The 25,255-nt window shown below is 39.0% G+C and overlaps 1 protein-coding gene across 1 annotated transcript in view; it reads right to left on the bottom strand.

The window, feature by feature from the left end:
• The window catches only part of PDE8A (phosphodiesterase 8A), a 124,125-nt gene that overhangs the window by 5,710 nt on the left and 93,160 nt on the right, over positions 1–25,255 (bottom strand). The window contains exons 7-20 of the mRNA XM_042474406.1: positions 25,131–25,209; positions 23,141–23,278; positions 19,582–19,670; positions 17,532–17,580; positions 17,390–17,432; positions 12,428–12,505; positions 11,542–11,612; positions 10,102–10,266; positions 8,220–8,268; positions 7,377–7,512; positions 5,639–5,837; positions 4,132–4,349; positions 3,286–3,418; positions 598–765 (exon numbers count right to left, since the gene is read on the bottom strand). Coding sequence (XP_042330340.1) covers positions 598–765; positions 3,286–3,418; positions 4,132–4,349; positions 5,639–5,837; positions 7,377–7,512; positions 8,220–8,268; positions 10,102–10,266; positions 11,542–11,612; positions 12,428–12,505; positions 17,390–17,432; positions 17,532–17,580; positions 19,582–19,670; positions 23,141–23,278; positions 25,131–25,209 — 1,615 coding nt within the window. The remainder of the gene's footprint in view (positions 1–597; positions 766–3,285; positions 3,419–4,131; positions 4,350–5,638; positions 5,838–7,376; positions 7,513–8,219; positions 8,269–10,101; positions 10,267–11,541; positions 11,613–12,427; positions 12,506–17,389; positions 17,433–17,531; positions 17,581–19,581; positions 19,671–23,140; positions 23,279–25,130; positions 25,210–25,255) is intronic.

Raw genomic sequence — 25,255 nt, 5'->3', positions numbered from 1 at the left:
AGAATGCAGTCCAATTTCTTTGTATTTTTTCTCACATGCACACTATATAGATTTGCTTTCCTATGCAATGCAACCCTCTTTCACCCAGATGTTTCCTTTTTTCATTAAAAGTTATTAATTTAAAAATATAATGAAATGCTATGTCATTCATCTATAAACCCAAACATTCCCAGAATGCATCCATACCTCAATTACAACACACTGAATACAGTACAACAACAACTAAAACATTAACAACATTTTTAACTTTTACTGATGCATTTTAGTTTGTATTGGTTTTATATACATTAATGTTATGAGTTGTGTTATTTGTTGTTATTCTGCACTCAACACACAGGGTAATAAATTGTTATTGTTGCATTGTTGCTGTTGTTGTCATTGTTGTTGTGACTGTTGTTATTAAAATCCCAACTGGGAGTTTTTATTAAAACATGTAATTCATGGGAAAATATATTGCCTCTCGAGTTACTGTGAGAATAGCTAAATTCCATGGGAACAAATGGGTCCGAAAAGGGTAACAGATGATGTCATAGTCCCTGCTAATAAAAAAGGTTGCAACTTGACACTTTTACATCACAGCTCTTGTATCTTACCCACCTGTGCAAAATATTCCTCAGAGATGCGACCTGCCCACTCAATGCACTGTTCCAGAGGCCGACACGGGTTGGAGACATCAGCGCACTTAATTAGCATCCGCTTGATCAGGATTCGATTTTCAGGAGATGTGAGGACATTTTTGAGGGAATCACTATCTCCATTTGCACCCTTGTGAAATTAAATTAAAGTTTACAAATGTAAATCGTTATCATCATCATCATCATCTGTGAAGAATTTTATTTTATTTATCCTTTACATTTATCCCTATTGAAATTAATTTTGTTAGATTTAGCCTAGCTCTACAACTCATTAAGGTAATTTGAATCCAGCTTCTGTCCTATTCCATCATCCAAGTAGTTTATAAAGATGTTGCGTCACACCAGGATCAGATGGAGTCCTGAGGCTCCCCACTAGTAGCTTCTCTTCAGGATGAGAAGAACCATGGGTTGAACTCTTTGAGTTCAACCACTTGCAACCCACATAACAATAGCATTATCTAGCCCACATTTTCTCATCTTGTCTGTAAGAATTTCATGGGAGACTTTGTAAAAAGGATCCTACCAAAATCAAGGAAATCGTTCACATTATTTCCCAGAACAGATATAAGATTAGACTGACAGGATTTATTTTTGAAAAGCCCATGCTGGCTTTCAGCAGTCACAGAACTCTTTTCTAAGTGCTCTCACACTTTTTAGCTATCTGCGCTACAGCCTTTCCTGGTATTGATAACAATGACACATTATTAGTTAGACGGGTGGAAGATGGAGGTACATCCTTATGAAGGTGCAGAACTTCACACATACATGGGCACAAGGGGGGACCTGAAAACAGTGGTAGCAAAAGTCATTAAATGAGACACCCTGTCATTATGAAAAGTACCTCTCAGGTTTCAGGGCATTTTCATCCTTCTGTTTGGTTTCACTGTTTTTTTTGTTTGTTTGTTTTTTGGCTAAGTGGATGTGAATATCTGTATGCATTTATGATGTAGTTTTTATTTGTGCTGCAATGAATCTCTGATTTTAAGATACCACAATACTGAGGAGATGGAGTGTAACCTTACACTGCTGGGTTAATACAGTGGTTGTGTAGTGCTGCCTAATTGATGAATTGTGATGTTGTACAACCAAATCACAGAGTTGGAAGAGACCACTTAAATATGCATATTCATGTGCCACGTCCATCTGTGTGCAATGAACAACACACACGGCAACACTGCACATCCACGCTCAGTGTGAAATTGTGCACAACAGCAGTGCCTGTGCACCCCTGCTTCAGCAACTCTTGAACTAAGTATGGATGTTCCACAATGGACAAAAATGTTCAGCTGCTTCCAGAGGGAAACACAAAATGTTCAGAGACCAACCATATATTTTTTGCAAGTGCTACAATTAAAAGTGGCCAAAACCAGCCAGTTCTCTCTTCCACTACTTTTTCCACACATTTTAAAAAACCCGTCAATTGAATGCTTGAAGGAAGGTTTTTTTCCCCTTTCTTTTTCATGTATGTTTATGGGGAGAAAGTGTGATTTCAAAGAGCACTAATAACTAGGGAGGCAGCTGTTCTTGATAAATTAAACTATCACACAAAGCTTTGAAGGTATATGACAGAATCCAGACATTGACTCTGGTATCCAAATTCCCATCCCATGCTCGGCTTCCCCATTTGATCATATTTTCAAATGGTGTCTCAATGAGATTCCCATTGTTCATCAGGGACCAACTGCTGGGTTGGCCAAAGGAAATTGGTGCTTCAGTTCTTGTTTCGCTCACTTCAAAATACTTGGAGCCAATCCAATTTGAGGCTGAATAAATGGAAAGATCTCAAGGGAAGCTCAAAGAAGCCCTTTGTGCGAATATAAAAACAGCCACCTCCTGCATGGAATCATACAAAGAACTACAAATTACTTCCGCTCACTATGAAAAAGTAAACAATGTATTAAGGGAAAAATAGAACAGCTAGGGACTCAATTTCCAGTAATTTTTTTGTGCGCATGTGTGTGTATGTGGGGGTAATTCAGCAGTGTCCATTTCTTTTTCATCACAAGGAGAGAAATTTCTCCCTGCTGGGAGGCTGGATTATCAAACTAGTGCAAAACCAATTGGAAATTGGCAAGCTACTTGTTGGGAGATGCCAAATCTCCCTTCTCAACAACTCCAAATGTTGAAATAATTTCCTCAGTCACTGGTGACAGGGATGAATGGGTATACAGGAGGAAAGATATAAAAATTTCACTTCCTTCAAAGGCATTGCAGAGCAGGGAAAATTGAAAGGAATGAAAATAATGACCCAGGGACAAATGTAGTTCAAATTACCACTCAATTCTTGGCCAAGCAGTGCTTCATACACCAATATGAACATATTGACATATGCAAGTTTCATGTGTGTTTGCAAAATGATAATGTAATACATTTATATATGCCACTAGACACTACCAAAGTAGAGAAGAGAGAAGTGGTTGAGACAGAGCAGTGGTGCAGATAGGTAGTTTTCCATATGCATTTAGATCACATGAACGGCATTTTACGAATGGCGAAAAGGCTCAATGTCAGAAAATACCCTTTAGAAATTACCAGATGTAATGCCTGAAACCCAGGATAGGCCATACTAGTCAATGCAAAGTAATGTATTTCCACATAAGTAATTAATCTCCACCAGTAGCTGCTTTTGCTTCTTTAAAGGGACTCTTACCCCATTCTCTTCGAGGGCAGCCAACGGTTTGTTGATGCTGTTGACAAACTTGTTGACATGCTCAAAGTGCTTGGTCATTTCTGTGGCCAGGACCATGTCAATAATGGCTTGTCGGAGGGTTCGATATTCATTTCTGCGTAAAGAAGGAGTGGAGGAAATGCTTAGGAAGACATGCTCAAGATTATTTAGTCCTTCTAAATAAGAGGATAGGAGTATCAAAAGACAGAGCCTCACAGAAACATCTTCACAAAACAATCTGTAAAATTCTTAACATCTCATATGAATTTATTCCAGAGATATACCTCCTTAACATGATCTATAAAACACAAATAGGCAACAGGAATAAATACTGGAAAATGTTTTTGTATATGACCTCCACAGGCAGAATACCTCTAGCACAAAAATGGAAGATGGCAGAAGTTCCAGCTATTGAAGACTGGATGATAAAGATGACGAAGGCTATCAAGATGGATAAATTGACAAGAATTATTGAAGGAGAATCTCACAAAACACCTGAACAAGGATGGCAGATATTCCTCAATTATTGTGAAAAATACCTGGGGCTGTGATAATCAGATACACCAGTATAGAATACAAATAAACTAACCTTAACATGAGATAACATGAAAGTCATTTTACAAACATGGTTATTTTGTGAGAACATCCAAAACATTTCCCCAAAGTTCCAGATGTGCCCACGGCCATCTGAAAAGGTGTGAACTCCACATATTCTACATTTCATTTGTTTTTTTCTATATTACTGTGAATTTTAATGTTGTTTTAAGATACAAAGAGACTGTTGTTTTGGCATATAACCACTTCTTAAAATAAACAACAACAACTCACCGCTCCATGTTTTTAAAAATATTGCACTTATCATCTCGTATGGTGATCTGGAAGGCCAAAGCTGCATGATGACTTTCCAACACAGCAGTGTCATTATATAAAATGGCAAGTTCGCTTCCTGCATTGCACAGAAATGAATTTGTTCGACCTGGATGATCCACATCATGAACAGTGGCAGCTATCAATGCAGCAACTTCATCAATGGGATCCAGAGTTTGCTGAGGGGGAAAGGACAGAAGAATATTTACAATATCTGCAGTACAGTTAAAACACCACTGTTCACTTGTCCAGTGCTAGAATATCCCAAGCAAAGGGATCTTGTAACACCTTTGATATTAGCTGTACGAAAGAAGTTGTAGCATAAGTTTTCATAGGCCCGAAACAGACAGGACAAAAAGAGCAGCTTCCAACCACTTTGGGATCGGGGCATGCAGACAACACATGCCCCCAGAGCGGGCAGAAGTTGCTCCAAGACCACTTCAGGCATCCCAAAGCCACCGGAAAAAGGAACACTAAAAAAGTGCACCTCGCTGGCGGCTTGAGACTGTAGCAGCAGTCCACTTTGCATCTCCTTTCTAGCTTTTTGTTTTTCTTTATTCAGTTTGCCATCACAACATTTCTTCTTACATTTTTTGAATATTTTCAAGCCATGGATAGTTAAGGTGAAAACTTCTTTCAGACAGTTAATCTCAAATATGCTACAAAATCCTTTTGTATACTGATATGCCAGACCAACGTAATTATATCTCTTAGGAGTTTATCACACTGGGGCTGATTGCAACATTAAAGAGAGATTTAAGCGCATTTAAAGCATCCCGCAAATGAAGCGGAAATGGCGAGTAATTGTGCGAATGATTATCACATGCAATTGCGCAAATAAAGTGATATCAGAAATGTATTGTCGCTGAAATCCTGAAAGTAAAAAGATGCACATTAATGCTTCTTTGTGACCACTAGTCCTCGCCAAAGTAGAATTTTGAGATACACATGGCTAAGTTAACTGAAATCAATATTTTCATTGGGTATTCAGGTAGAACAAAAACTTGTTCATACCTACATCCTGATTGCCATCTCTGCATATCATGAATTTCAACTCTCTTACTGATATTTTGAAGCTCTGGCAATACTAGTCATCGCCAAAGTAGAAATGACAGTGGTACAACCAAGAATTGATGTCCAAACAAGTAAGTCGGCCCTTCTTATACACAGATTTTTTATACACTGATTCAAGCATCCACAGTTTGAAAATGTTCAAAAAAAGTATAAATTTCAAATATCAAATCTTGATTTTCCATTTTTTATAAGGGACACCATTTTGTTATGCTATTATATTTAATGGGACTTGAGCATCCACGGATTTTGTTATCCACGTGGGATCTTGGAACCAAACCCCACCACTGTAAATGTTCCCATCTCTGAGCTAGATTAACAAATAGTCTAATCCAGTATAAGGCAGTTCTTCCTATGGTCACTTTCTTCCATCCCTTTTTGGTGAAACTGCACTTACTTTTACCCTTTCTTTAGAAAGGAAATAGGCGGTGGCGTGTAAGACGTCAGCAGAGTGGGTCGAGTTATGATATGAATTGGATGAGTGATAATTAGCCTCAATGATTTGCAGCCATGACCGCAGAGTTGACTCTGAGCAATTGAGGAATTCGCAGAGCCGGAAACGAGCAAACATTTTGAGACCGAGGTAAACTAAAGGCCTAGAATTTTTTAAGAAAAGAAGAAGCAGTTTATTTCATCCTTCCCCAACATAATAGCATTGGAAGCAAAATCAGCAACAATAAAAGTAACAACTACCTGTCATTTTGGTAGTTCAAATACCCACATTCACTAATCCATTGCACCGGATTCAGATTTTAACACATGCAGCCCCTTGAAAATGCTAGGCAGAAGAGGAAGTAGTCTGACATCTACAAAACCTCATGCTGCCAATTGCTTTCTTTCAGTTAGTCTCAAAGGTGCTACAAGATCTCTCTACATACTGATTCTACAGACTAACACGGCTATATCTTTGAATTCTAATTTGCAATGGATTGCTAAAGCAAGTCTAAATGTATGAGCAAAATTCCATGAGTGGAAACGTCCTTCAAATAATCTGGTCACAAATCATTGTGGTTTATGGGCTGAGCAGATGGGCCAGGATAGCAAGGGCCAAGTTTGTGCTATTCTGACCCAGGTCCTAACCAGGACAGTGTGGGGAAAAGGTGGGTGTTTACATGCCTGCCTCCTGACATGCCATGGTCTGCTACCACCACAAGGCCCTAGCAATAAGACTCCCATCACCGCATCTGACATGGAAATGGGGTACCTGGATGTACCCACATGGCCAGCCACCCTGTTTTCACATCAGATGCAGCAATGGGGGTCTTCTCAGTAGAGGTGACTGAAGAGGAAAATAAGGGTGTATGGGGCCATCCAGTCTGCAGGGTGTTGCTGTTGAGTTTTGGCAAATGGTGTGTCTTTCTGACCTGCACTAAGATCCCTTTTTGCTGGGATTGCACCAGGACCACTGGATCGGTGTCTGGTCTGTCCAATCGCAGCCTAGGAGCATTTCCCTGCATTGTCCAAACAGGACAACATGAGGCCGGAGGGAACACAGACCTTTCAGCCCATGCAGACATCCCCTTAGAAATTACAAGTTTATTTCTATTCGCTTAATCTCAATACACATTTTTAAAAGGATAAAAGCTTGCATTGCATTATAGTGGGCAAAGTGAATCTTCAACAAATCCGTTCTATAGAGGTTCAGGCAACATGTGAGCAAAACCTGGTGTTTAGATGGCCCAAGACCTACTGGACCAAGCCCTGCCCTATGTTTTGGCTGGGTGAGGTGGCCAGTCTCAAGCAGCAAGAGGCAACACACTATTCGGTGTTATGTTTTTACCACCAAGATGGGATGGAGATAAGAAACATCAGTGGGATTTTCTGTCTAGAGTGTGAGATTGGACTGCCTGCCAATTTTGTTGCTGGGCAGGATTGTAGAGGGATTAAAAAGAAATCAATTATTTATATTCTGTACTGCAGATTAGAATGACACCTTCTGTATTTAGGATTTGATCACAAGATGGCTGTCCAAGTATGTTAATGCTTTTGACCTCTTATCGCACACTGTCATCCTGGCCAATCTGTTTTAGAGGAAAAGGAAAAAAAGAGGGGGGAGGAATATACAACCTTGAGCTTTTGGGGGGATAAAAATGGAATGCAACTCTACAGCTCCACTTGTTTTCTTTCTAACAAACCTTTTATGGGTCGCTGCTTCCAAATCAAAAATGTTAAAGTCCCAGTGTTCTTCATTCTCCATTGCTTGTGCTATCCTTGGTGGTATGTCATTAAGGGAGATTGGTGAGATTAAACTGCCCGGAACCTGATGAGTTTCTATAAAATACAACAAACATGGAGGGAAAAAATTAGAAATATACTCTAGCCTAAATACCCTAAAGTTACCAGATCCTGTCTGATCTTGTAAGCTAAGCAGGGTTAGCCCTGGTTAATACTTGGATGGGAGACCACCAACAAATATTAGCTGCCGTAGGCTATATTTCAGAGGAAAGAACAAGCAAAACCACCTCTGAGTATTCCTAGCCTAAGAAAACCCTAAAGTCATAGGTGATGGAGGCAGTTAAAAAGGCAAACAAATAGGTTCTTGAACAGATTAAGCCTGCAATCTCCCTGGAAACCAAGATGATCAAACTGAGGCTGTCCTATTTTGGCCATATCATGAGAAGACACGACTCATCAGAAAAGGAAATAATGCTACAAAAGATAGAGGGGTAGTAAGAAGAGAGGCCACATATCAGATGGATGGACTCAATCAGGGAGGATATGTAACAGGGCCGAGTTTGCAGGACCTGAGCAGAGCATCTTGGCTTCCAGTGGAGGACAGGGGATCTTAAGAGATGTCTCATCCACAGGGTCACCAGAGGTTGGGGCTGACTCGAGAGCAGTTAACCACAACAAAACTGAATGCTATGAAATACATTACAAAAATAAATTAGCATTGATATTTATCGATAGACTGATGATGTAAATTGGTCATTCATGTTGGAAATACTAAAAGAAAAGAAAAAAAACGTCACACTTACGCTTTGCTGATAATATATATTCATTCCCTGATAATCTTCGTAGGCCATCCTGTTTAAGAATGAAAATAATACAGATATTAACTGAGACCCTCATTCATTGTTCATTGTTCTAGATGAACAAAAAAAAATGGTTGTACAATGCAGCCAGATAAACCTTTAATAACGTAATGTACATCATAACTAGACTGAAACAGCTAGGGTTCAAACTGGGCTGGCTCACTCTAACACATTTTACTGGTCCCCAAATACCTTTGTTGGTTATGAGTTAATTCATGGGTCGAACAGAATGGAATGATTTTACACACTAAGACCTCAGATGGCCTGGGCCCTACTTACTGGGCCCAGTTTCACCAGTCCTTCCATGTTTAAAATACACTGTAGATATTTCATCTACTAGAGAAGCCCCTATAATGTAGAGCAGACTCTCCCAACTTGGTGCCCACTAGATTTTGGGGATGATAACATCCATCAGTCTCAGATATCCTGATATCTTCCTACAGTAGTCATGTTGGCCGGTGACCATGCTGGTTTATGTTTGTAATGACTGATGGGCATTGTGGCCTAAAACACCAGGAAGTCATCAGTTTGGGAAAGTTGATTTAGAATAAGGGTGGGTAACTGTGGCATATCTGGGAACCAATTTTCTCCCCATGGGATAATATGAGGTCTGTAAGGTCTGCATAATTGGCCCTGAAAATAAAATAAAAAATGGAAGTGACTGGAAGTTTACTTCTGGTTTTGCAAAACTGATCGATTGATTTATTGATTTTTTAAAAAGCTAAACAGTGAAAGGAGTGGGCTGTGACCTATTTAAAAATGAACTGCCACTCTTAGAGCCTTCCAGGAAAACCAATTCACCCTTTCGTGGGCATAGTAAATGTTCTGGGGAGTCTGACGGAGCAATGATCAAAGCCACACTTTGCCCATTGCTGATCTAGAGCCTTCTTGGTGTTGGCTTTCCAGTTGTTCAGGCTCTTGATTGAAGAAGCTTACAACAACAATTCTCTGTTTCAGCTATTTAAGAGAAAACATCTACAGATGACATTGTTTTAGGTACACAGTTCTCTGCTTCCCAGTGTTGCAATAAGGTCTCAGTGCAAAAAACATTATCATTTGGTTAGGAGAAACCTCTTAATGGTAATTGATATTTGAGACTAAATCATGGTGGTAGTGTCTGTTTTCCTAGGCATATTTAAGGAAAGATTGGGTGGCCATTTGGGAAGGGATGCTATAATTGCATCATTCCTGCACTGAGCAAAAGGCTAGACTAAATATAGGAATACTGGGTCCACATCTCGGGGCCACAGGTTGACAAACTGGAACATGTCGAAAGGAAAGCAACCAAGATGGTAGAGGCTCTGGAATCTAAGCTCTGTGATACAGAGATGAAAGTTCATGCTAAAATAAATCAGTCTCATTAGTATTGCTTAATGCCTTCATTCTCCCTTGCCTTCCATTTTATGCTGAAACAGACAGGCATGGCTATTGCTTTGAAAACAACTCCTATGAGGAATGGTTGAGGGAAATGAGGACATTTAGCCTGGAGAAGACTGACTGCTAAGTATCTGACTGTCATGTAGAGGAATGAGTAAACTTGTGTGCTGCTGCTGCTGCTAATGGCAGGAGTCAAAGCATTGGATTCATACTATAAGGAAAGATACCAGGAAAAAACCTCTTGAGAGTAAAAGCTGTTCAGCAGTAGAAAAGCCTAAGTCTACCTCAGAAGGTGAAGGACTATCCTTCACTGGAGGTTTTTTTAAACAGAGCTTAGATGGCTACCTTTCAGGGGTGCTTTAACAGCAGATTGCTGCATCTTAGGGAAGTTCCATCTCTGTGATTCTTCAGGACCTTTCCAGGTCTAACATTCTATTATTCTACTTACCGTCATCAAACCTCCAACAAGGTCACTTGTATGTGGGTCTTCATCTTTTGTCCCAAGCTGGGGAGAATACAACTCGGTAGTCCTCAGAATCTCAAGGACTCGATCTAAAGCTTCAGCGACAGGCATGGGACTACTTTCTTGTGCAGCATTGATAATATTTATTACCTATGTTGGAGGAAAGAAGTAAATCTATATATTTTTGTCTTTCTTTCTCTTCCATGAATGCTCCTGGGAACAATATTTATATCATCGTTTAGCATCCTCAGAGGGGGTCATCTGACTATATTTTCAAACAGAATGATAGCTGGACTCCAGGGTGTGGTCAAATCATCTCTTTGAGCAACACTTTGGCTCTCTTGTTCAAAAAGAACAAGAAAAAAACCTTACCTGAAAGGAACTATCCAAGGTCTTGAATCTACTGTTTTGAATCTATAAAATCCCCACCTCACTGAAAAGTAAATATACCCTCCCCAAAAGTGCCAAAACCCTTTTGCCCATCACTAATATTCTCCCCATTACTATGGGAGATTTATGGCCCCAGTTAGAGGGACAGACAGAGAAAGTTGCAGCTAGCAGTAGTGAATTCCAAGTAGTAGTTCAAATACAGTCTGTTTATGATTATCAGCATAGGAACATAGGAAACTGCATTAATAAAACCATGGGTCCATCCAGCTCAGTAGCATCTACACTGGCTTAATTTGAGCACAATGCTAAGTGATAGTCCACAGCATAACCATCTTCCCTCTTCCCTTCCTTGCTCTGCCAGGGCCACAAGGAAATCAGACATTTTTACATCCATTTATCAATTAGCCATAGTTTAAAAGGAACTATCTACCTAAAAAGAACTATCCAAGGTTTTGAATTTATTGTTGGAATAGAGTTCAGCATCTTGGATTCTTCCTTTAAAATCTAAAACCTGGAGTGCATTTTCCACCTCGCTAACATGGGAGACACCAGCCACCATTGAGCCTGAAGGTCATGGAGGCTCATGTACCATGGCTTCTCATTATGCATGAATTAGAATGAAATCTACAAAGCATGAATCATGAAGCAGTGATGCCAGTGGCTGAAAAACAAGCTAAAAGGTATAAGAAGCATGTTGTCCTGTGTAGTTCCCTGCAAATGTGTGTAAAGCATGACAACTGAAGAAGAGGAAAAATAAATTTCCCATTTTATTATTATTAAGCAACCAAAAATAAGATATAACCAAAAGAAAATCATTAATAAGCAATTAAACAGTACAGTAAAAGATAAAAAGAGGATTAAAATATTCAAGAAGGTATCAAAGTATCAAGAATTCAACAAACAAATGCAAAACATACAAATACACTTTTTGTGTGCATATTTCTTAGGAAAAACAATTAATCTGAATTATTCTCATGGGCAATTCTGAGCTGGATTATCTATATTCATGGCATAATGGGAACCAAGGCAACTTACCTTGGTAATAGGTGCTTCAATTGTCATGGAATGTATTCTGGCCATAGATGAGTGCCTTCTTTGTGAACTGCCTATGCAAAAATAAAATGGAATGAAATCAGTCAACAGATCATGATAGTCAAAATTTGCCTCCTCCTCTTCCTCCCCCCATCATGACCATCATCATAATCTCTTCCCACTTTTCAACTGATAGGTCTCCAAGAATGCTCACATTTGATGATGAACATCACCAAATAATAGCAAAATTCAACTTCAAATTGTTAATGACTACACATTTTAAAAGATGTAAATCCATGCTTATTTTGACCGGTTGGAGAGGTCATGGGGGGAAATGATCCCTAGAGCATATATGGATTCGTTTTCCTAAGGTTCTCTAATTTTGAAATGAAATCCTTTTCTATATCAGCCAAATGATAAGGAAGAATATACAGTTCTGAGGTGTTTTATTAATTTTCTTTGATGCAAGAAATACAGATACAAACAATTAATATCTATAATATATAGGGCAGGGAACCATCTATTAACCCCTCTGTTGTAAGCTGCCCGGATTCCCAGTGATTGGGTGGCATATAAATAAATCCTATTATTATTATTATTATTATTATTATTATTATTATTATTATTATTATTATTAATGTTAGGTACCACTCAAGCTGAGATATCAAGGGCATGAGGGTCTTCAATTAGGAGATCTGGTGGGTTGCTTTAACAGAAAAAACTAGCCTTCTATGCGTCTCTAAACAGAGGGGAAATAAAAAAGGACACCTTTATGGAACCCTTCATAAACTATACTATGGCTCATTATCTGCACAAGATCTATTTTCATTCTATCTAAACTTGTGGAATAACAGGCCATGAACTCGGATTGATTAATAAAACAACATACCATCACTGCCACGAGAAGTGGTTGATCGGACATCCAAGGACCCTTTCCTTCGGTCTTTATGCTTGCAACTCTGGATATCTGTAGAGACAAGGAGGTTGCATTGCTCCTACTGTGAAAAAGTGCATTCTTATTTACAGAGGCAAGAGAACCACACTGATTGCTGCTGTTGTGCACATGTAGCCACATCTCCAATTCCCTTCTCCTGAGAGGCAGTTTTTATTCAGAAAGTCTTTGGCCATTAAATGACTACACTGTTCTAACAACTAACCCCCCCCCCCAAAAGGGATGTAATTCTTTGCTATCTTTCTTCTGAAAGCAAGGAGTTATAATTTTAGCAATTTTCTTCCTGCTGCAACAAGGTATTTGAAAAACTATGCTATTTTGAAAGACTATTTGCATCTTGGGACTTATTCTGTGCAATATTTGCACATGGTTATTTTGCAAAGGAAATAATATTTCTCTGTAGAAATAGAATCTTCTGTACAGAAAATGCTGCTTTCTGCATAAAGTAATCTGGGGCAGAATAAATCTCCAACTACAGAATTTTCTGTGTGGGAAATAGCATTATCTGCACAGAAAACACTTCTTCACAGCAGTATTATTGCCTGCACCAAAAATACTGTTTTCTGTACAACACAATCACATGTTAGTTTTGCATGGAATAAATTTCAAACTGTGCAGATTTTTAAAAAATTGTCCCAAATTTATCTTGTCAGTATTTCTCGATACCTGAGAAATGTTATTCGGCCATTTAAAAAATATTCTTTCTTTTCTAATTTCACCTCAGTCTTAACTAATCGTATGTCATTCAGATATGTTGAACTAAGATTCTAGTCATTCCCAGCCAGCACAAGGGAAGGTGAATGTGTTACCCAACATACTTGGAAAATATTTTTTAATTAATGATTTGAAGATTATTTTGTACTGTCTGAAGTGCATTCCAGTTACCTAATATCCCAAAAGCATATCTTTTGGGGTCGATGTGGTCTCCTGTTTTCCCATCTACTAACTATCATCCTCTTTAAACTTCATGTAGACATTCTTTATTATAACAAATTTTACTTCCTATGTTTATTATTGTCATCACCCTGAAGATTATTTGCTTCAAAAGTAGATATTAATTTAAGAATAAATAAATAATATATCAATGTCTTCTGTTGGACTGATGACTGACTTTATTTTTTATCTGTCTCATACTGTATATTTTTATTGACTGCCTGTAATTCACCAAGACTTTTAAAATCCTTCATATAAATACGTTTAGTGAGAGCCAGCGATGAGAACAGCAGACTTGGATTCAAAATCCCTGCATTTGAATAGCACTACAGCTCTTTGCTAAAGACAAGTCATAGTAGCTTACAGTTACAATAACTTATAAAAGCAACAAATGATCAAACAGACAGGTGATGATTTTCCAGATACTAACATAAAAAATGGGGGCTCAAGAGGATGCAACAATGGATGGGGGTTGCACCCCATCTTCAAGAACATCTGCCACTTGTCTGGACTATTGCAGAAGGAGCCATGTAAGCACACCCTTCATCAGTTCCCTTCCAGCCAATACAAATCTCAGACTATGGCCTTGACATATGAAATCTAGACTCCGAGGAAGCCATATCAGCAACTCTTTCTTAGCAGAAAGCCAGCTTGGAAACTCTTTCTGTCCTATGTACCCATTAAGTAGTCAAGGTTGCTCTCCTTCCAGATTTTTTGAAACACAGCTGCCCAGGTCTAATAGTTATTTCCTCCCCCTTTTATTTAGTCTCCCCCCTACAATCCCACTTCATTTGCTATACAAACATGAATGCTCTCCTTGAGCTGCTTAATCTGAGCTTGAGCTTTTCCATTGTCATCATCTTTTTAACACTTTCTGCCTATACTGCAAGAGAGGAGGCAGGAGATGAATAGTGGGAAGTGGGGCTACCTCACTGTCCTGCGCTCAAAAGTCAGACAGACCACTTGGTTCTTCGTGCAGGTGTCCACTAGCAGCCGTGAAACCCATGTGTAAGCAGATGCCAAATCATGGAGACTTGTGGGTACCTAGAGGTAGCAGCACCCAATGCTCGGACCACTGTCCCACTCCCTACTAATCATATAATCCTGCAAACAACAAGAGCCACCAGGGTGTAGTGGTTTGAGTATTGGACTAGGACTTGGGGAGAGCAGGGTTGGCATCCCCACTGAGGTATGGAAGCTCACCTTGTGACCTTTTTACACTCTCTTAGACTCAGAGGAAGACAAAGGCAAACCCCTCTGAACAAATCTGCCCAAGAAAACCCTGTGATAGCATTGCCTTATGGCTTCCATAAATCAGAAATAACATGAAGACATACAACACTGCAAGTAACACATGAAAGAGCTGCAGTGTAGCATCTGGAACCGGTTTGGGAAGCTTTCAGCCCTCCAGTTGTTTTGGTCTATTCCATCAACCCTAGCATTAGAATGACTAGTGGTTGTGGGAATTGTGGTTCAAAATCTCTGGAATGCCAGAGGCTTCCCTCTTTTGGTCTAGACATCCTAGGAAAAGTATGAGCTGGGCATTTTAAAGTTTCACTCTCTATTCTACCCTCTACTCTACATGCCTCTGATGGAAGAGATTTGAGTCCTGCAATCTTCATGAGTGTGACAGTACAGGGGTTAGACACCAGAAAGTTTCAAAAGGGAGGGTGACAAGGGATAAGACCATATTTTGAATGACGGAAGTCCCAAAACTAGTGCTAGGCATCTTCAATTTGAGACAGATTAAAAGAAGATCTCTGTTAGTGTCAAAGAGTAGAAGACACTTGGCAAAAACCCTAGAGCACAGGCACCAGGTGCAGCGAGATAGTCAGCTTTTATGTACAGCTTGGAAAAGTTACTCACCCCAATCCACCCCAGCTCTGATATATAGAACTTCCATATCCTCGTAACAACCCACTGTTCTCATTGTCTTCATCTCCAGTATGGCGACAACAACAACAAAAACAACAATTATTTCTTACCTGCCTATCCTCATGGATTGAGGCAGGGAACAACAACAGTTAACAGACAAATAAGAGACTGTCTTACAGGCAGCAAAGTTCAACAAGCAACATACGTATGTGTGTCTGTGTCAAGGTAAAATTCTCACATCTGAGTTATATAATGGCTAAGCATTCTTTATTTCATCAAGGACCTGCCAGCACTTCAAGTCAGTTTTCAAACTGGATTGTATATTTTTAGTTGGAAGTCTCATCTTCCATCACTATCTCTTGCTCAGTTTCAGACTGTCTCATCATAGGGTTTTGAGGGTAAAAGACATTCAGGAGTGGTTTATCATTGCCTCCTTCTGTGCAGTTCTAGCAAGAGTTAACTAAAGTCCCATTGCCAATGTATCAGAGAGATCTGCTGCCAGTGTAACTCCCCCAACTACTGCTGCTGTTTCTCCTTCGCACTTTAAGGTATTTGCCAAATGTAGTCTGCCTCCTCAATAGTATTTTATTTTTTATTTATTAATGTCATTTGATTTATATGCCACATTTCTCCCAGAGTGGGCTTCCAAAGAAGATCAGTTAGAAATTAAACTTAATTTAAAAAAAAAACAGTCGAAAACCTCTGCATTATGTGATATTAAATCAAGCAAGCCTCCACTAGGCTTAAACAAACCAAAGAGCCTTACCCCAACAGACCCTCACTCTTGACCCAACACACTCTCCTAAAAGGCTTTCTGGGACTGGGGAGATTTAACCCATCTTTTCCTCCACACTCACATGAAACACCACTGTTTTCCAAACCTGTTTGCCAAGCTCCAGTGATAAAAGTCTGCAGTTGTATCGCCTTTTACTGCTTTACCTACAGAAGACTGATTTACTGATTTGTGGGGGGAGACTTCAACGAGTTCTGACAGAGAATGAGGGAGATCACCCAGTGGGTTTCCATGCCTGAACAAGAATTTGAATTCTGATCTTCCAGACAATTACACCATACTGCATTTTCTGTTTGTATTTCTATAAAAACCTTTTACTGGCATGTTTTGCATTGCATTTTTAATCTGATTTTACATTTCTATTGTATTTGCTTTTATGCAATTTGAAACCTTGTGTTTCATTTTTCAGCAAAAACAAGGGGCAGGCATTCAATAAATACATATTATATTTTATATGTATATTTTCAAGCACTTTTTTTGACTCACTGTGAGCAATAATATTTCAATTGTATTATAAAATAATTCTACATTAAAATTGTTGTTGGATGTCTTCAAGTTATTTCTGACTTATGGCGAAACTAAGGGGAACCTATCACAGGGTCTTCTTGGCAAGATTTGCTCAGAAGGGATTTGCCTTTGCCTTCCTCTGAAGTTGAGAGGTCAACCAGTGGGTTTCCATGGAGGAGTGGGCTGCAAATCCTGGTCCCCAGGGTCATAGTTCAATGCTCAAACCACCACATCATGCTAGCTCTGATATATTAAATACAAGTACATACAGTGAGCCTTTCTCTTACGTGAGGGATCCATTCTGGATCCCCCCCCCCGCGCAAGAGAAAAAATGCGTAAGCTCAAGCCCTGTAAGAAGTAATGGAGCTTGTGCCCACGGCGTGCCCCATTATTCCTTCCAGGGTGCTGAGCCTTTTTTTCCGGCGCAGCTTCCAGCGTATGTTGGAAGCCACGTATGGTGTGCCCGCGTATAATGTGGGTGCACTGTATATACAAAACAAGCTGAATTTTTACATGAACATGTGACAGATTTTCTTTTTATAAACTTGTACAGTGGGCCCTTAGTATTGGCTGAGGATCGGTTCCTGGCCTACTCATGGATACCAAAATCCGTGGATGGTGAAGTCCCATTAAATACAGTGGCATAGTAAAATGGTGTCCCCTACATAAAATCAAGGTTTGAAATCAAGGTTTGCTTTTTGGAATTTATATATTTTTGAGTATTTGCAAGCTGTGGATGGTTGAATTTGTAAAGAATCCATGGATACAGAAGGCAAACTGTAGAACTGTACCTGTCTGGGACTCTGCTTGAACACGTTCACAGACTCTTTCAACCTGCAAATCATGAAGGAAAAATACAAAATCAATCAGGATGCTAAGACGGGAAGCACTTTCTCGTGCTATCAATTAAGTTATGTCACCTTTTCCGCTTACCTTGTTGTCATTGCATGGTCTACTAAGTGACACATAGTGTCTAATTTTTCTGTAGGGGAAAAATTGGACAATAACATATTTTGGCACCTCAAATTTCAGCTCAGATTCTCTTAGATTTGAAACTTTTAAAAACAAAACATACCAACCCCCACCATGAAAGTTCAAACTCCTTCAATGGATTACACCAGAACTTAGAAACAACAGCCTTTATGTGAACACATTAACATTAAATATTTAAAGAAAATTATTTTCTTAACTGTAAAATATTAAGAGGAAACATAGCATTTATGAGTTATGTTAATCATTATTAGAACACAGTTAAAGTAACACTTTTAAAACTAAAACTGTTTAAAATTACTAAAAATAGCCAAGAATATCTCCACTTTATTCCAAAATTACTCCGCAAAGTGACAGAGTAATTTAATGAAAAATATCATTCATTAGAATTAATGAACTTGAAAGAAACTTGAAATACCACTGTTGGTATTTAGCAATTAAAATAACATATTTTGAGTGAAATTAAGGGAGCAAATTAATTTTAACTGAAACCTTTTCTCTCTCATCCCATATCAAAATTTCTAATGGCACTTTCTGCACATCCTTCTAAGAAAATGCAGCACAGTAAAGGAGAGTAACAGTATGTCTTCAAGAAAGTCCCTAAACTAGTATTGCTCCCTCCCCACAGCTTTATCCTATTAGATATGAAAGGCTTACAAAATACACTCAAACTGACTTCAGATGGAATCAGAGCACTTGATCTTCCCAGGAAATGAAAAATGAGCTCCATTCACTAAACGTACCTCTTTATATCTTGTGTGCTGTTGTAGCTAACAAGCTTAATACTGAAATACAGTATTTATTTAGGGAGTTAACAGAGAGGCTGTCATGAATGGGCCAAGTGATTCTTTTTTTCACCTCTACTGTAATAGTTGTATAACAGACACTTTATGTATAAAAGCTGCACAGCTTGATCCCTGATCAAAATTGCTCAGGCAGCAGTACTTTGGAAGAATATCTACCTGAGACATTGTAGGATTGCAGCCAAACAGGAAGACAATGGCCAAAATTCAGGTTCAAACATGCAGATCTGACTTTCTAGGCACTGCTAGGGTTGGTATTCCCATTCTCTTTGTATAGCACCCAAAGCCTCCTTCCCAACTTACTTTATCACACCAAGGGAAATCAGGGAGAAAATCAGGGGTTTAAACTATCATTATCCTGGGAAAGTTGTGCGATTGCGGGAAGATTTTCACACACATCACAATTAAAGAGGACATATTCTAGCAATTACCAGGTAATAACCAGAAACAATATGGTTATTGCAGGGATATGTCCTCTTTAAATTGCAACGTCGTATCAAAATTTTCAGTGCGTTCACGTCACTTTCACAGGATAATGACAGTTTAAACCCCTGCTTTTCCACAGTTTTCATTGTGTGATAAAGTTCAATGTGAGACGGCAGGATTGAGAATTGTCTGGTATGAATCCTGCCAAACACAGAATGATTACAGAAGTGCTAAGACCTGCAGAGGACCTCCACAGATCTATGTGTTTGGCTATGGATAAGGTAACTAGATCTTCTCCAATCCTGCCCTTTCATGCTAAAACATGGAAGGCCTGTATGAGGCAGCTTTGGGACTATAAAGTATGTTGGGAGGGGTGCTAGCTCTTGGAGAATTAAGATCACTATTAGTACATGAATTATGCTTTAACAATATTTTGGAGGCTGTGTCTCAGATGAAAAGGGAATAAAAGGAGAGAAGAGCACAAAGATCAAGAACAGATGAACAGAAAGGGCAAGATAACAGATGGCAAACCTTTCAGAAGGAGAGAAACAGTCCCCACTTAAATCACTGGAAAACGCATTCTCCTTTGCAACGAGAGCCACAATCTCCCTCTTTTAAAGCATTTGAATCCCTCCAGATTCCTGAGTTGGTACTTGATAAGAAGTTATTCTTCATAAATACATTCAGATTTATTTGTTATTTTTTAAATGTACAATCCCTTGCTAGGTCACACATCAATACTATGTTTTGATTTTCAGGCTTACCCTCCCTGTCCAATCACAGGTATTATCTTCACATTTTGTTGTATGCTCTCTCCATTTTTCTTTTTGGTGTAGTATGTTCCTTGCCATTCCTGTAGATGGGATTCAAGGTCATGTAAGAACAACACTCAAAGCATGCAGGCCATCTTTAAAGCATACTCTCTCTCTCTCTTGGCTGAACTCCATGCTCATATATTCTGCCAATTCTTAATACGTATTTATCTAATAGCTGATCCATTTATTTCCTTTTGGAAGAAGTCTGCTTTGATCAAAGATCCTCTCTTTCAGCTTTTCCACATGAATGTCTAAGCATACACAAACATGCAAAACATGTTATTCTGCAAAGATGCCAGGATATTGAACCTCTGAATAATTTAGCTCATTCTTGGCATTCTGGTCTTTTTTGACTCATGGTTTGTACATCCCTAACAGCACCCCCCCTTTTTTTTCCCCTCTTTTTCATGAGATGTGTCTAGATGTAGAAGAGCTATGCTATCTATGGTAATGAAGGTGGCTTTCCAGGAATGCTGCTTGGAAAAAGACTTTGGGGCTATACAGACTGGCCACAAAGGCCGCCTTGCATCCAGATGACGCAGCGCCAAAGGGGCACCATATAGCCATGGTGCTGTGGCTATGGTGCCCTTTCGAGGGCACAAAAAGGAGCAGATTTTTGCAGTTCCATTTTGCACTCTCAGAAGGCCAGATCGGGGCCATGCATAAGATTGAGGAAGCGGTGACTGGAGGCCACCCCTTCAGGGCTGTTTTTACTGCTCCTTTGTCCTTGTGAGTGAGGTTAGCATTCATAGGAAATTCACTCCCCTTGAGATAATTCAGAAATGCTAGAGGGAGCAACGTTTCCATGATGATTGAGGAAGCATGCCTGGCTTCCAGATACATGCGCTTCCTCCACCTTTGAGGGATGTTTGAGTGACATTTGAGCAGTGATTCAGCCAGGTATGGAAATTTTCTGTGTAAGGAAACCCATTGTCTCTACTTGTTCAGACCACAATTCACACCACAATTCAAAAAGGATGCTGACAAGCTAAAGCGGGTTCAGAGGAGGGTGACCAAAATGGTGAAAGGTCTGGAAACCATGCATTATGAGGAGAGACTTAGGGAGCTGGGTATGTTTAGCCTGGAGAAGAGACGGTTAAGAGGTGATATGCTAGCCCTGTTTAAGTATTTGAAGGGGTGTCAAATTGAGGATGGAACAAGCTTGTTTTCTGCTGCTCCAGAGACTAGAACATGGAACAATGGATGGAAGCTATAGGAAAAGAGATTCCACCTCAACATTAGGAGGAACTTCCTGACAGTAAAGGCTGTTCAACAGTGACACACACTTCCTTGGACAGTGGTGGAGTCTCCTTCTTTCGAGGTCTTTAAACAGAGGCTGCATGGCCATCTGTTGGGGTGCTTTGATTGTGAATGACTGCATGGCAGGGGGTTGGACTAGATGGCCCTTGGGATCTCTTCCAACTCTATGATTCTAATGCTATTTAGCTTTGATAGAGCACTTTTGAATGTTCATGGCTGTTCAGAAATATGATCACACTAATGCAGCCCACAATCTGTACATAATATAAAAAGACTGACTCATGTGAGACGCACTTTGGAATAAAGGAGGATGCACATAGATTTACAGCCAAGCAATTCACACACTGCGGTTGTCACAGTTTGAACCCCCAAATGAGAAGGATTCCTTTTGAAAGAGGGTAAATACATAAGTGGCTACTAGTCATTATGATAGTTATAGGCTAGTAATCTACTACTAGTTATCATAATTACTATATGTCTATATACCACTGGGACTGGAGGCAGTGTTAGTTTTATATCATTAGGTAGACAGACAGTTAGCTATACTAGAGCCTGGCAAAGTTACTTTTTGAACTGCAACTGTCAGAATCCTCCAACCAGAAAGTTTAGCAATCATGTGGGCTGTGGGATTCTGACAGTCCCAAAATGCTCCACATTCTGAATTATGTATAATAAAAAGAACAAATGCCACAGAACCATAATGAAACCCAGTTAACATCAAATACACTTTCCCAATAGTGCAAAACCATGTCATTTTAGCCTTTGTTTCTTCAATATATTCAAACACACTCCTGGGAAGAGTGTGTCACTTATGTTCATGGCCAGATGCAAATGGCAACCACAGCATTTTCTTTACAGATCATGCCTTTGATACATAAACTCCATGAGTCATTCCTTCTTTGCATCGTCTTCTGCATTCATCAATGCCTAGATGTGCGTAGTCCCTGTGATTAATTGTAGCATCTTCAACAAGCGTAGCATCAACATCTTTGTACTTCTTAAAATGGCATCCACCACCACATCTGACTCAGACAGGGCCACACGTATGCTGTGACAAATGCATATCTTTGAAGTGGCGACCCTCTCTCTTACTGTCTGTGCCAGCACTACAATGACTACTTTCTTCCTCTAAGAAACAGCAATGGTCTTTTGCACTCCATGGCACAGTAAAGCTACCCTATTCTGGAGAACATGCCATAGACCAAGGTATTGTTGAGGATTCTGGGTTGCACTTTCTGTGTACAGGGGGAAGCAGCCATGTCAAAGCAGTTGGAGAGCATGGCAATATTTTGAACATGGCTGAGATCTGCAGAAATAATGCAGTTTGGCACCACTTTAACTGCCATGGCTCAGTGTTACAGAATTCTGGAATTTGTAGTTTTGTGAGATATTTGAAGGACGCTATAAGAAGATCCCATATCTGGAAAGACACTGGTCCTGTGATTCCAGTCTAACAGAATCACTGGAACATGTACTTTTTCAGTGTCTATACTATAGAGACCTACATACTGAGCTTATTTTGTCAATACTCCACAAACATCCAGGATGTTCAGAACAGTATTTTGTTTCTTTGCTGTTTTCAGACATTAATCCTACTATAACACATAAAGTAGCTAAAATTTGTGCAGAAGCAATTTAAATACAACAGGTGATGACTTGCACTGCGGATTAGTAATTGAATTCTGGCTGGGCTTTGTTAGGATTAGCTGGACTCTGTTTCTTTGACAGATAGACGATTACCTGTATTTGTATTTTTAAATATATTTATTTTTATTTCTTTTATGAACTCTCTTGTTTTGTTACTCTTATGCTGGTCTGTGACTGTAGTAAATATTTATCTATCTACATTTTAGATGTACAATTCAGACACACTTACTGTATATGCAGAACTAAATGTAAAGATGGCATTTTATGTTACATTTCTGGCCTACTTAACTTGCAGTGACTTCAGGCAGCCATTCAAAGTGAATGAATTTTATCATTACTTCAGTGACTAAAGTTGGTCAGTTTAAGATGGGGTAGACAAACATGATCATCCAGATCTTGTTGGACTGCAACTCCTATCAGCTTTAGCCAACATAGTCAATCATGAGGAATGCTGGGAGATGTCATTCATCAATATCTGGGGGGTCACGATTTGTCACATTCTTCCCAAGTTTAGCTATGTGACAGAGGCTCAAGGCCCACATTATCCACTGATGCACTGTTAATGTTAAAGCGATGCAAAATTATAAAGGAACGTTCTTACCTTTTCTATTTTGATGCAAGAATTAATAGTATCAAGGAAATCAGCTTTTTTTTCATTTGTAGGCACTTCTGTTAGTTCCTTTCCTATTAATTCTCCTTTTTGATAGCCCATCATTGTTTCAAATGCAGAATTTACATACTGTGAAATTTGAAAAAGGCATTTCAGTGAAACTAAAATGATAACAGAAAATCACAGATTCACTGGCCATTCATCCCATTTTAAATCTTCCTGTGAATTTCTCAGGTTCATATAAAATTATTTTCTCTGTTCTATTCCTAACAAAAAAAGTTGATTAAAAAAAGCATCTCATCCCACAATACAGAATAAAATATATTAGAAAATCGGAAGGAACAGATATGTACAATTTTCTAAACCATCACAGGTTGTTGTTGTGTGCTTTCGCATTGTTTCCAATGTATGGTAGCCTAAGGCAAACCTGTAATTGAGTTTTCTTGGAAAGATTTGTTGCCTTTCTCTGAGGATGAGAGTGTATAATGTGCCGTGGCTACCCAGTGGTTTTCCATGTCCATGCAAGGATTTGAACCCTGGTCTTCCAGTATCACAGTAGTGAACTGACATTTCAGAGCATATCTATTTGGGTTTGCTCAGATGTTTGGGTCCAATAGACCTTACTTCATAGTAAGTGTGTTCATGGCTCAAATCCTATTATTAATCCCAGCTAGAGTAGACCAGTTGAAGCCATTCATTTTACCTGTGTGTTGATAATAATAATGATACAATAATTGATTCAGTGGATGTACTCTAGTTAGGACTAACTTATAGGATTCAGGTCCAGAGCTGCAACCTTTGTTAGACTGATTCCTTGATCAGATCAATCACAGAACATCAACATAAAACGTGAAAGCATAAAATAACAGGACAACAAAGGGGCAGCGACATCTTACTTTGTTAATAGTAATGCTAACATAAGAGTACAGAGCTTCCAACAGACCGTAACACTTGGATGATACCCTGCATTCAGTTTGTTGAGTTATAATTATGAAAGGAAAAATCAATGAATTTCAGTTTCACTAAAACCTGTAACTTTACAGGTTTACAAATCAGTTTGTAAACATGGCAAAATTCATGCAAGAAATAGCCATGCAAAAGATTCACAGGCATTTTTGTTTGCGTTTTCCCTTTGGTACCTATTTTTGGACATATTTAGCTGCTATGGGTTGTATGCCAGGAGACAGACAGGATCTAAATAATTAAATACACACTTTCTCTATGATGTAGACCTTTGCATTTGATTCCTTCATATACAGTGGTCCCTTGGAATCCACTGGGGTTTCCTTCCAGGAAACTCCATAGATCTGTATAAAATCCATGGATGCTCAAGTCCGATTATATACGATGGCATTGGTGTGTATGGGTGAATTCACAACCAGAATTTGTGGCTATGAAGGTGTATTTTTCAGTATGTTTCTGAGTTTTGATCTGCACTGCAGAATACTATAAAATGCAAATTTTGGGATACAGATATTTTCCTGATTGTGCTCAGTAACCTCATACAAATATTTGGAACTGACAAATTTCTCCTGCATCCCCAGTGCTTTAAAGCCTTCTATATCTCCACTCTCCAAAGTTAAATAAAATATTACCATTTGAAAGACATCATTTATACAACTCACTGCTATTCTGCCTCCCTCTTCAAAAAGTTTATGCCTAATCTTCAAAGCAGCAAAAGAAACAAAGCCTGTGTCATATTAACTCTGAATTAAATACAAAAGGCCATAAAGTTTTGTAAGTATGTTTCTCCATGAACACAAATGCTATTCTAATCAATGTTTGTTCATTATAAGTGTTATTTAAATCAGAAAGTGCTTAAGCTAACAGTGGAAAATATGCACAGACTCAAGAAAACCAAGATTCCATTACAGATAGACACATGCAAATATATAATGTCCAAATAACACTGTGAACTGGAACTAAGTTATACATACCCAAAGAAAAACAACCGACATTCATAAAAATAAGCAGAACAAACCTGTATTACATGGTCTTCACTTGTAATCTCAATGGCCTCCTGACTTTTCTCCAGTGCTGTAAATATTGAATTACAAGCCCTGAAAATAAAAGGGAAATAAGAAGCAGACGTGTGAGACCTGTGCC

Source organism: Sceloporus undulatus, chromosome 6 (assembly GCF_019175285.1).
Source record: "Sceloporus undulatus isolate JIND9_A2432 ecotype Alabama chromosome 6, SceUnd_v1.1, whole genome shotgun sequence".
In the NCBI taxonomy this organism is placed as follows: Eukaryota; Metazoa; Chordata; class Lepidosauria; order Squamata; family Phrynosomatidae; genus Sceloporus; species Sceloporus undulatus.
This window is presented reverse-complemented; position numbering and strand designations above follow the sequence as displayed.